The sequence below is a fragment of the Cervus elaphus genome, chromosome 14 (assembly GCF_910594005.1).
Source record: "Cervus elaphus chromosome 14, mCerEla1.1, whole genome shotgun sequence".
Lineage (NCBI taxonomy): Eukaryota > Metazoa > Chordata > Mammalia > Artiodactyla > Cervidae > Cervus > Cervus elaphus.
Window position 1 is genome coordinate 39693891 of NC_057828.1, and position 12603 is coordinate 39706493.

Below are 12603 nucleotides of genomic sequence, written 5' to 3' on the forward strand. Positions count from 1 at the left end.
AGAAACAGCCCCTCGGCCCTTTCACCCAAGCGCGTGCAGCCGGACACTGAGTGAAAAGCTCTCTATGAGATTAAGTCGCGTCCGTTCCAGCCGGTGGCGCGGACACACGTGGCGCTCGGCTTCGGCGCGCGCAAGCAGCGGTTTTGGAAATCTTCGCGCAAGGCACCCGCCTCCAACGCTCCCACTCCTGCGGGCCCACCCGGGAGCTCGTCCGTCTCCCACCAGACTCCCGCTAGCCCTGCCGCGCAGCTCGCCCCGGTCCAGACGCGGACAGATGTTTAGACTTGGAGCCGCGACCACTGGGGAGACGGAGCGACGGGCTCGGCGCAATGCGCGACGCTGGCGGGGCTCTGGGGCTCCCGATCGGGGGTGCGAGCTGGCGGGTGCGGGGGAGAGGGCGGAGGGGGTAGGGGGGCCAAGGGATGGAAAGAGGGGGGGGGAGTGGGTGGACTAATGATGAAAAAGTCTTCTCCATCCCGGCTCCTTAATTAAATGCATGGAAAGAACCGAGGCGAGCACATCTGGTTTCAATCTGCAGCCCTTTGATGGCATCAAATGTTCTTTTCCTAGATCAGGGCTGGAAGTTCTGGGCTAACTATGGCCGTTTGGAGCCCAGAAACCATTTACACACACCCGGACCCTTCTTTCTCTCCAGTCCAGCCTCTGGGCTATAGCAGAAAAAGTTTAGTTATCAAGCGAGTGGGGGAATATGTGTGTGTGTGTGTGTTTAAAGAACATAAAACGCCACAAATAAGCACTTAATATTTTACTTACTCGTCATATAGTAACTCATTTCTAATGAGACTATTAAAGCTGTTACTAAATTCCAACAGGTCATGAAAAAATCGCTCAGCACCTCTCTGTCCTCTGTCAAGTTAGGGCTCAGCAGTCGGACGACAAAACCTTATCCGTAGATTTAGATGCGGGTTCGTCCACCCCTCTCAGTCCTTCCTCCCCTGCCCCCACCCCGCGCCAGCCGGCCTGGACCCCGAGCCTCCGCCCGCAGCTGGCTCTAGGAGTGCCCAACTTCCTCCGCATCTGGGCAGCGCGACCCTCTCGGCTTAGCGTCGTAGCCTGGGGAAGCGACCTTGGCCGCACCAAAGAGGTTACGAAATTGGCCAGGGTTGGGAGAAGGGGAGCAATTATGACAAACTCCTAGAGTCCTTTCTTCCGGTTAAATAAATATGTAAATTTCCTACTGCCTGGCCCTGGGATTCCTAGCCGCGCGGAGAGACTCGAATCGATTCAGCGCCTTCTAGATCTGCCCCAACCTGCCTCTAGTCCACGGAAGAAGCGTGGAAGAGCCTTCCATTATGATCGCTCTTGTCATTTTATCACATTATTTAATAGACTGTCTCTGCAGAACCGAATGTAGCCTTGATCTCCTTGCCCTCTCCCTTGCTCTTAGGCGCTCCTTCCACCCCCACCACCCCCAAATTGTTAGAACAGCAGGAAATGTTATTTTTAAAAAAAAAAAGGCAGAGAGAGAAGAAAATTTGATTGAGACAGTTGTGGATTTTTTCCAACAAATTTCCCCGCAGCTGTTATCAAAACATGCAAATGAGATTTTCCAACAGGATCTTAAATCTGGAGGAGTTAATGCCGAAGCAAAATAATCAGCCCGTTTGAAGTGACTGTGGGTTTCAGTTTGTCTTTTCTCCCCGTGATACTATTGCAGGGGAATGATAATTAGACCTTTACTTTAAAAATCCAAAGGGGCTCTCTTCCTTTCTTTTCCCTCCCTCTTCTCCCCCTCCTCCCTCTCTCCCTCTCTCGCTCCCTCCCTCTCTCTTTCTCTCTTGCTCAGAAGTTGGCAAAGGGGGTTTTCTTAATCAGACTGTTTTCTGGTCCGAGGGAAAGGAGGAAGAAGGAGATTGTGATGGAGAAAGGGGGTCTGTAAACCGTCAGGCACCGCACAAAGGCTTTGCCACGTAATTACAGGCTCCTATTAAGTCGAGATCTGCCCTCCCAGGGGTCTCCAATTTTCTTGTATTCCCTACAAAGCCTCCTCTGCATGCCAGTTTGTGCCTTTTGAAGTGCCAGAGAGCTTCTTGATCCAACTGAGAAGGAAAAGGGAGCTCAGCGAGAAGAGGGGGAGAGAGCGAAGGGAACGGGGGAAACCCACCACCACCACCCTCCTTCGGACTCTTGGAGCCCCCCGCTTTTTTTTCCCCCTCCTTACGAAAAGTAAAGTGAGACTCCTGCTCTCCAATACATCTGCAAGACATCACCCTCTCCTCCTGAAACTTTAGTCACTCCTGAGAATCCACAGGAGTGCAGAGAGGGGGAACACGTTTTCTTGAAGATGTTTTAAAGCTGGAACAAGCCTTCTTCTGTTGGTGCTTGAACTCTTGCCTGGGAATAACTTTTTTAACCTAAAAAAAAAAAAAAAAAAAAAAACCCACTTTGATTCTTCTCTCCCACCCCTTCTTCTCTCTTCTTCTGTTTGCCTAACTCCCCCGCCCTGCTGGCCTCTCCTTTCCTCTCTCCCCCTTATTATTATTTTTAGTGCGTGCGTGTGGACGCTTTTGGAGAGCTGGAAGGGATTTTTTTTTTCTCTCTCTCTCCTGACTTGAACATAGGGTGACTTTTCATTTTATTTTTTTGGTGTGGATTATCTCTTTGGACCGCGCCGGACTTGGCCTCAGGAAAGCAACCGAGGCTTTCGAAAGCTGCTGGTGCAGAACTCTCTGCTCTTACAGAAGGGGGTCCCCCGCCCTCTTTCCACTTTTTTTTTGTTGTTGTTCTTCCCCTCCTTCTCTCTCTCTCTCTCTCCCTCTCTCTCTCCACTCCCCCCCTCTCTCTGCCCCACTCGGCTCCTCTCCCCCCTCGCGCCCACAGCGTTTGGTGTTGATTCGAGCGGGAAAGGGGGGTGGGTGGGATCGGAGGGGAAGACCATGACCTCCAGCTACGGGCACGTTCTGGAGCGGCAACCGGCGCTGGGCGGCCGCTTGGACAGCCCGGGCAACCTCGACACCCTGCAGGCGAAAAAGAACTTCTCCGTCAGTCACCTGCTAGACCTGGAGGAAGCGGGGGACATGGTGGCGGCGCAGGCGGACGAGAGCGTGGGCGAGGCGGGCCGGAGCCTACTGGAGTCGCCGGGACTCACCAGCGGCAGCGACACCCCGCAACAGGACAGTGAGTGAGGGGGCGCGTGCCCGCGGGCTGGGTGTGTGTGTGTATCCCGGATCGGGGGCGGGGGCGTCCGGGCTGGGCGGCTGGAGCTCGCCGGGGGCCGGAGGGAGAAAGTCAGGAACGAGGAGAGGTTGGTGGCCGTGGCCAGAGGAAGGGCCGATCACAGACGCAGGGAAGAGGAGGGCTCCGCGGAGGAACGAGCCCGGGCGGACGCCTGAGGGAGGCTCCGCGGCCCCGGCTGGGGTCAGGGACACCGCCCGCCGCCGACTCTCGCAGAAGCCGGCTGCGCTGCCTCTCCGTCCCGGACGAGCGCGGCTGGCGGCTCTTCCCGCCTGCCGGCCGAAAGGGCTGGGCAGGAAAAGGGTCCCAGATCGGTGCAAACTCGGGGAGCCCGCCCTGTTTGAGAAGACATCAGGTTAAGGATGCTGAGTCGGGTCCGGAGGGCTTCTCCTGGGTGGCGAAATCGGGTCGGAGGGCGGAAGGGACCGGAGAGGCGGAGGGCACCGCGTAAAGCAAGCTAGACCCGCGCTGCTTCGGCGGCGCAGCGCGCGCGGGCTCCGAAGGCCGGAGGTGCCAGAGGGGCGGCCCTGGAGCGCCCGGCTCCAACGCCGGATCCGCTCTCTGTCCAGGAATGTAGCCGACACCTGCCTAAGGGTTTAAGACCCCCGGTAGAATGAAAGGCCTGAATGACACGGGAAAATTCAGACGAAGCAAAGGGAGGGTCCTTCAGGGGTGAAACCCGAGCCGCTGCCCCGCATGGTCCCACATAGGAGAGATGCGCGGCGGAGGCCCGGGCTCCAACGCCAAGCCCGGTGTTACATTGGAAGAACTCTCCCTAATAGCCCTAAGATTTCCAGAAAAGTCCATGTAGAGTCTCCTTTTGGCACTCTCCTTGACTGCTATCGCGTCTCCAAGGAACCCTCGTCTTGTTACTAGCTATGCTTTATAAAACGTGACTTCAGGTATATCCATACGTCCTGGAGGAGTCTATAACCGACCTGTCAACTGGCTGATCCCAGGTGAAATGGGGTTGGATATTTCCTCCTCAAGGTTGCAAGAGTCAGAACTTGGCTGGAAGTTTTTGAATGAGGCTAATCCCTTTCCATGCCATTATCTGCTGACTGCTCTTTCCTCTTGGAACTCAGAGGCTGTGGAACCAGGGAACCCACTGGCAATCTATGATTTTCAAATAACAGTGCCAAGGTCAGACTCTTGGAAAACAACATAGCAAAGCAAAGGAGATTTAGAAACAGCTGGAAGCAAGTCCTGTGCAAAGTGGTGGGAGAGCAGTGCTGAAACAGGCCGCAGGGAGAGCCCATCCCTACCGCAGGCCGCCTGCCCGTCGCCCTGCATCCCTGGTCCAGGCCTGGGCTTCCCTCAAAGTATTTTAGCCAGAAGCAAACTAGGGCCCATCCACCCTACTATGGGCATGGGCAGAGGGTGATGGGGGATCCGACCTGGCCAGACACTAGGGAAAAACTGAGGAATGAAGACCCAGTGTCCCCAAGTCCTGGATAACAGCTAGGTGCAGAGGTGTCCTTGTTGAGGTTATTGGCGCCTTCTGGGGAGCTGTTTGCTGGCGGCACAGGCAGGGAGTGAGTTAACAGATGGTGTAGGCACTTGTAGTTCAAGAAAATGCACTGTGAAATAATATTTAAACAGTTTACTAGGGAATATTTTACCAACTGAGCTATCAGGGAAGCAAAGAGTAGGGAGAATAGTATTCTGAATTTTCATGTGCCTATCACTCAGCTCCACGGCTAATTATTAATCACACAGCATTTACCATTATTCAGAGAAGGCTGGAGCCACAACAGAAATCAAGGTCATGAAGAAACTGCAGCATAGAAAATCAGGGTACATTGAGGGAGACCAGCCAGGGTTGCTTTGCCCCAAGAGCAAGCAGAGGGCTGTGTAAAGCAGGCCCAGGGTAGGTGGCCAGAGCAAGCCCAGGGTCCACACAGGCCAGAGCTGGAGGGATGACGGTCGTTCCTGTCTTTTGACTTTATGTGGGTGCAAAGAGAGGGGACTTTGGGTTCACAGTGGCCTCCTAGTGGGTACCCAGCAAGGCTGGGTTGAGGAGACCAGCTGGGAAGCACCCCTAACCTGAGGTGAGGCTGCAGGCTGGCGTGGGGAGGACTCAGGGATGGCTTCTTCTAGACCCAGGCCTGAGGCTGCGCTGAGCACGTGGCGACTATGGGGCGCTAGTTCGCTAGGGGACAGGCAAAGGGCAGCAGGAGGAGCTGGGGACGGTCTGTCCTGAGGGGAAGGGATGAGACCTGTGGGAACCTGCCCGCTTGATACTTGAGTACATCACAGAGTTTCTAGGAGTAAGGAGCGACCCTGAAAAGGAAACTGAGATTCTGGGGTAAAGCATGCTTGAAGAAGAGTGTAGACAAACAGTTCCAGCAGGAGGCCACAGAATGCAGTTCGAGGTGATGGGGATATGGACACCTGGGGCTGAGGAAGTAGCCAAAATAACACACACACACCCAACCCCCATCCCTACACACACACACACACACACACACACACACACACACGACAGGCCTTGCTTTCTGGAGATGACCAGGGCCCATCCTTCTAACAAATGGGTAGTTGCTTTTAGAAGCTGTGTTTCCTCAACCTCCTTCCCCATCTCTGGGGTGAGAATAAGAGGGTCTGGTAAGTTGAGTGGTACCAAGTGTTCAGGAGGACCTTTGTCCTTAGTTTTGGGCCCCAACCAGGAGATGCCAAGGAAGCTGTCACAGCTACCCAGAAGTCAGGACTGGAGCGCTACTGGGCCTTCAGTTTGCCATGGACAGTGAGGCTCAGACTGTGAATCAGAGAAGAGAAGAGTCTCCAGGCAGAGGGCAAGAGCTAGGCTACCAGCTGCAAGGACAGAGGATGGCACCAAGAGTCAGGCTGTTTTTGCAGCGTGCTGGGTGTCTACTCAAGTGAGAAACCATAATCTCCTTTGGAGAGATGGGGAACATCTTTTCTTCTCAGAGCTATGTAGAAACACATCCTTCCTAAAGTTTCTATTCAACTCAAATAAGTAAAACAGACTCTATTTACACTTGCAATGTTAGATTATTAATTTTGCAGATTTTCCAATTACAAACTGGACCCATCTTAGCAAAGAGGAGCCAAGCACTGTCCAAAGTGAAGGTTTCCCACTGACCTCCTGCAGGCCACACCACTAGTCTGCTTCCCCCCTTTTTATTCATTCCACTTTCCTCTCTGTTGACGGATTTCTTTCTCCTTTTACTGATATTCCCAACCTAGTAAATTTCTCAAACTTAAGGGTTCAAACACTTTCAGTGATTAAAGAAACAGTTCTTTAACACCGTTAGAAATCCAGTGGCTAATGGGGGAGTGTGGCCTGTGAAGGGTGGGTCGGTGGTACAACAGGAGAGGTCAGGGAAAGGAAAGAGGAACAGGGCATAAAAATAGGCAGACCTACCCCTAGGAGGACGGTGCATCCCGCTGTCATTTCTTAATCTGAACTTCTGCAAACTCTTAAAAAAGCTCCTGCCTTCCACGTTCCCAACCTCTAAATTAGTGAAACCAGATTGTCCTAATAAGACCTTTTGTTGGAAACACATGTAGTCATAAAAAGGTAGACGGAAAGTCAATTAGACACGCGCGCGCACACGCACGCATTCACAAGGCGGTGCTAAGTGTGCCCCGGGAGCAGCTGGGCCCCGGGGCCGCTGTGCGAGGCAAATACAGAACAGCGGCGCGGGGAAATCGATTTGTCACAAAGGGAGAGGTGTAAACGCGGCGCGAAGGAATCACCCGCCCAACCCGCCTGCCGCACTCCCGGGGGCCCGTCTCTGCCGGCTCTTCAAGGCCAGGGAAACGCCCTGGAGAGCACCGGGCGCTTCGCTGTTGGAATTCACTTCGGAACATCGGTCCCCTCTGGAGTCTGTATATGCAACACCTATGGCACCAGAAATCTGCGGCAACACCCCGGGGACCTGGAGCCGGTGCCGCCACTCTGAATTTGGGCCTCAATGATCTCGATTCAAGGGGGAGTCAACGAAATACACCGTTTTAAGCGTAGCCTAGAAACATTTTTTTCTCTTTAGAGGAGGCAGTGAAATCCAGGATCAAGGGAGGTCGCAAAGTCCCCAGGGTCGAATGTCAAGTCCAGAAAAGATGTGGTGAATCTTGTTTATCTTACATGCAGGGGCGAAGGGCTGAATGGCCTCAATATTTCGAAGAAACTGACAGTCTAGTGACTTCCTCCCGCTTTGGAGCGAAGGGCGCCTGGAGTTTGAAGCGTCGGGGAGGTGGGCCTCTAAAATCCGAGGCCCCGGCTGCCAACTCCCCGAGGCTCCAGATCCCCCAATTTTAGAAGTCAGTGAGTCACTGGCTCTATCGTACATTTCACCGAGGAGGCACTGGCGAGACTCCGGAGCGCCTTTCTCTCACCTTGGGCGTCACGCAACCCTGCTTTTTTGTTTGGCGACCTTAACCTTCTCCCGGCAAGCTCAGTTCAGAACCAGGGGCGTTCGGTGGGCAGCAACAGGTCACCCGGGTCCCTGCAGTTCCTTCGTCTTCCCAGGGGCGTCATTTTAGATTTTACGGCACGTGTAAATAAATCATCTCCAAATCAACAAGAGTCACCCTCCCTCCCGCCCCTTGCGAAAAAAACCTCAGCAATTTCAGAGCCAAAATTATGTTCCTACTTCACCGGCTCAGATCCCCTCAGATACGAATTTTGAACGTTGCTCTGGCCAGTAGCCACCTCCGGGAACATTACATTTTTTCACTTCTAAGTAACATCTATAGATATTCAACGATGAGGATCTCTAGACCAATTTGATTTTTCCTTTAAAAGATGTGTTTCTTTTACAGTTCCTCTCCCCTATCTTGTTTACCTGCTCCCTCTCTTGGGGACGGCAAACCGTCTAAGCAGACCTCTAGCTCCCGGAGAACCCCAGTCATTTGCCCGAGCCAGGGCCTCGGGTACAAGGAAGTTGCAAATGTGTGCGCGCCTGTGCGTGCGAACCTCGTGTGCCTACGGTTCCCGGCGGTGCGCACTTTCAATGACTCTTAGAATATGTATTTATTTTTTACCCTTTAGTAGAGATGGGTCAGTAAAAGCCATAAGAAGTACAATTTTTAGGAATGGGGGAGTGGATTTGTAGAAAAGGAGATAAGGCTTGCATTGTGCTCATATTTTTCTTTGCAGAGGGTGGAAGAGCTTTGCGGGGCGGGGTGTGGGGGCGGGGGTGGTAAAAATCCTTCCGAGGAACAAAAACTGAGGTTCAGCATCCTCCATACAAGCGATTTGTAAATTCAACCAACAGGATCCTCGGAGCATTCCTCCGAGCTAGGGATCCCGACATATACAGGACAAATTTCGGTAAAAGTCCAATTCCCAGTTGCCACTTGGTGTCCAAACATTTACAGAACTACCTGTGATTGCGCACGATTGTAATCTGATTGGACGGTTTTTTGTTTTTTGTTTTTTTTTTCCTTTCTAATTGGGGTTTTAATTTAAGATGGGGCGAGCGCCAGTCCCATAGGTTTGGTACCCCCTAACTTTTCAAAAATTCAAAGAAGATGCACATGTCAACAGCATTATTATTTATACACAAGATTTTGGATTCTTGTAAAATCAAATAGTTTGATGAGCAGGTTAAAATCACTCAGTTAAAAACCAACCATCTCAAACAGGCCACCACGACTTCCTTTTCTCTGAATGCTGTTTGTTATAAAATCAATAAATGCGGAGACACAGTGCTGAGATGTCTGGGGGACAGTCATCGGTGTTTAGGGGTCAGAGGGTTTGATTTTCATGTACGAAAATTTTTGAGCAAGGAGTCTCCACCGGGTCTGAATATTACGAGATTCTTGGCGTGGCCATTTGTCTAATTTAGTGAGGCAGCCTGCAGGAAGCAGTCGTACAGAGAATTATGGGCTATCAATTTTAGGTTTAAGACCAAAAGAAAGAAAAAAAAATTACTACATTTCACTTGTCCTGGAACCACTTTTCTTGATGAAAAAATATTTGGGAAGCCGATTATAGGGGCAATAGCCCACTTTAGGGGAGGGGAAGGGGAACAAAGGCACACGTGGTGGTGGGTTAGAGAAATTTTATGAAAGAAAATAAAGAAAACATGTCAGAACAAATCAATCACAAACACAAGTGACTTCTCAGACGAGTCTGAGGACAAGCAGAATCAAGGATTCCGCTGTTCCCTGAAGCTCTCAAATGCAGAAATTTATGTAGGTCTGAGTTGGGACCAGAATGCTGTCTTTGGGTCCTAGGGAAACTAGATGGCCCAGTCGCTTTGCTGCACCACCGTAATGAGGGAGCTCTAATTCTTAAGAACTTTGGACCTCCTTTTTGTCCTTACTGGTTTCCCCCAGACTCAGCTCCAAAGGAGAAATATGTTTGAAAAAATGTGTATTAATTTGAATCCCCAGGACCCGAGTTATGAGAAAAGACAGGGACAGATTCTCTGGTTCCTATTTTGTCTACTTTCATGGAGTTATTTGCAAGTGATTAGAAATGTTCTTAACAGGCGTATAAGACACTGCAATGAAACTTTCATGCGGGAATGGCGATCGCACTGGCCAGAACTTCAGACTCTGACTCTCTGCCGGGTGGGTTGCAGGAGATGCGGCGGAAGAAGCAAACAGTGAGGGAAAATTAATTCAGTAAATCAGCGAAGATAAATAGAGCCATAGTATTTTAGATTTTAAAGTTCTCCATCTCTGCCGGCCGGGACAAAGATGCAATCCCCAGCCGCACCCCACCTCACCCCCTGGCCATCTAATTCCAAGGGCGCTGGGGCGCAGCTCTCAGCGAGATCGGACTCTTGAGCCTTCCTAGAAGCTCCTTCCCTTGCTTTCTCTCGCCGAAAGGGGGCGCATTCCTGCCAGGTCCGGGCTGGAACTGAACCCCCGCCTTGAAAAACTCCTGGGTGCCAGCAGGAGAGAGAGACATAGTGGAAGACCCCTCTACACAAGTAGCAAGAGATGGGAGACAAAAGTCGTGTGCGGGCACTCCAGGGACTGCTTAACTGTATGCTCCACATGCGTTTTAACGGAAACACGGAGCTAGCTGGTAGGCGTTGTGCCTTCCACTTCTTTGCAACGAAAATGGTGAGGAGTCCAGGGTTAGCAGGAAGAGGCTGGAGGAGAGTGGGACTAGATGACCCTGGGTAAGTGGGTGATTGGACTGATGCCTGGGCCCTATGGGGAAGGAGAAGGTTTGTCCCTGTGGAGGTGGGTGAGACTTTTCTGTAGATGAACTCCAAGTATTTAAAGAAAGAGGGGCAGATTTGAGATAGGGAGCTAGCTGTATCAGTGAGACACTGCAAAATGGCCACAGAAACCCTCATAGTACCTGGGTCCTTAGATAGGGCAGAGCTTTGGCCACCTTAGAGTTCCCTTTCCTCTCAAAGAAGAACAGTAGCTGCCTCCACTGTCTTGTGTGTGCATGCAACTTGGGCATTTCCAACCCCTGAATCTGACTCCTGGCCTCCACTGATCCTTCCTTCGGGGGCAAGAGTTTCAAGAGACTTACAGGAAAGATGAGGATACACTTTTAGCAAGTCTTGGGATTCTTCTACTTCTTCCTTGGTTTATTTCTCACTCATTGACCTTGGAGGGTCAATAGGACAAGTCAATGCTGGGAAAAACAAAGTGGCAGAATGAATATTTTGTCTTCTTAGCATCCATAGTGGTTAATACATACTTTCCAAGATAATCTTGAGCTTGGGTATTCACTAGAAACAGAAGCATGAGGCCAGAACTGGAAGGGAAATTGCTTTCCCACAAACGTTTGTCTGAGAGTAAGAACATTCACCTCATTCACTTAGTTTCTCACCATCAGCCATGTCATTATGTTTTAAAGGACCGCATAGGGCTGGAAGGTGGTATAGTTACAAATAAGCATAAAAACAGATGGGTGCTCTTCCAGTGTTCTGAATACATGTGGGGAGGCCAAATCTTTTCAAAGACAATTGAGATATACAACTTAAAGGCCAAGGGGCCCAACTCAATAAAAATTTGAGCCAGAACATGCTAAGTTCAATCAGCTTGACTGTGGGCAAAGTGAAGGGCCTAGCCAACACTTTGGATATATACAGAGAATCACGTTTTCTCGTTTCCATTGTACTTATCCACGCAAAGTCATGCTGGTCTTTAAAGGGTTTAGTAGACTTGGCTTGGGCCTGGTGAGTGTCCTGCCCTCCTGAGCTTATCCACCATCCTTTTCTTTGAATTCATTCCCTGTACCCCAACTGGCTATGCACAACCTGTGTGCTGCAGAGAAAATTGGTGCCTAGAGGCCACATGCTAAGTCACTTCAGTCGTGTCCGACTCTTTGTGACTCCATGGGTTGTAGCCCACCAGGCTTCTCTGTCCATGGAATTCTCCAGGCAAGAGTGGGTTGCCATGCCCTTCTCCAGGGGGTCTTTCCAACCCAGGGATCCAGAAGCCTCTTAAATCTAGAATCCTTAGAAAAGGTGAGGACTTTTGATCAATAATGTACCAGGCATTTTCTCGTATTTATCTCTCTAACAATTCATTTTATAATGGCCTAGTTAGAGACTTCACTGGGATTGAGGTTTGGGGAACTGGTTACTAGTCTGTTTCTTTTACAAGTGGCTCATAAATATGTGAAGTTGAGCATTCCAATGGAAATAGGCATTGAATCTAAATCTTTATAACTGGGCACTGGCGCACATCACCATTAATCCAGACTGGGAAGTGACACTAAATAATTATGTACATCGTGACTTTTCTTTCAATTTTCTACCTGTGCTGCTTCCCTAAATACTGGATTATAGCAGTCATATACCACTGGGACAGGTGACAAACTCTCGCCTGTGCTCAGTAAATGTTTATTAAGTGATAGAATGAGCTCCCCAAGTTTAGAGGATCCCCTTCCCAACCTAGTGTAAGTACTAGGGCCCCTCCCCTCTTCTTCCCACTCTAAACCCTTTAAAGGCTTTAGAGATCTCCTCTGTGTTGCATGCTTAGTTGCTCAGTCGTGTCTGACTCTCTGCAACCCCATGGACTGTAGCCCGATAGGCTCCTCTGTTCATGGCATTTTCCAGACAAGAATACTGGAGTGGGTTGCCATTTCCTTTTCCAGAGATCTCCTCTAGGCTCACCATTTTAGTAACCATCTATATACAAATGACTCCCAGGCTATATCTTCAAGCCCCCCTTTGGAGCTGCAGATCTGTGTATGTAGCTACCTAGACATTTCCATTTGAATAGCACAAAATGCTTCAACCTCAAAGCAGCCAAAACATGGCACCAGTGAGCTCCTTTTCCCAATCTTATCCTCTCATAGCTTTTTCTATTTTCCTGTATCAAAACATGTGGTTGCGATACTCAGAAACTTCGGACTCATCCTAACTCCTTCCTTCAAGCCTCTGTTCAATCCTACTGTAAATGCTGACAAATTTCTCTTCTCAAGTCATTTGAATTCATCTCCTTTAAAAATCTCTAAGA

General features: G+C 50.4%; 1 protein-coding gene across 2 annotated transcripts in view; it reads left to right on the top strand.

Annotated features, from left to right (window-relative positions):
* Positions 1 to 1841: 1841 nt before the first annotated feature.
* The window catches only part of PRRX1 (paired related homeobox 1), a 76808-nt gene continuing 66046 nt past the window's right edge, over positions 1842 to 12603 (top strand). The window contains exon 1 of one of the 2 annotated variants that reach the window (XM_043923991.1): positions 1842 to 3138. In XM_043923991.1, the coding sequence (XP_043779926.1) occupies positions 2898 to 3138 (241 nt within the window). In that variant the 5' untranslated portion in view covers positions 1842 to 2897. The remainder of the gene's footprint in view (positions 3139 to 12603) is intronic. The other variant, XM_043923992.1, reaches the window with a different exon arrangement.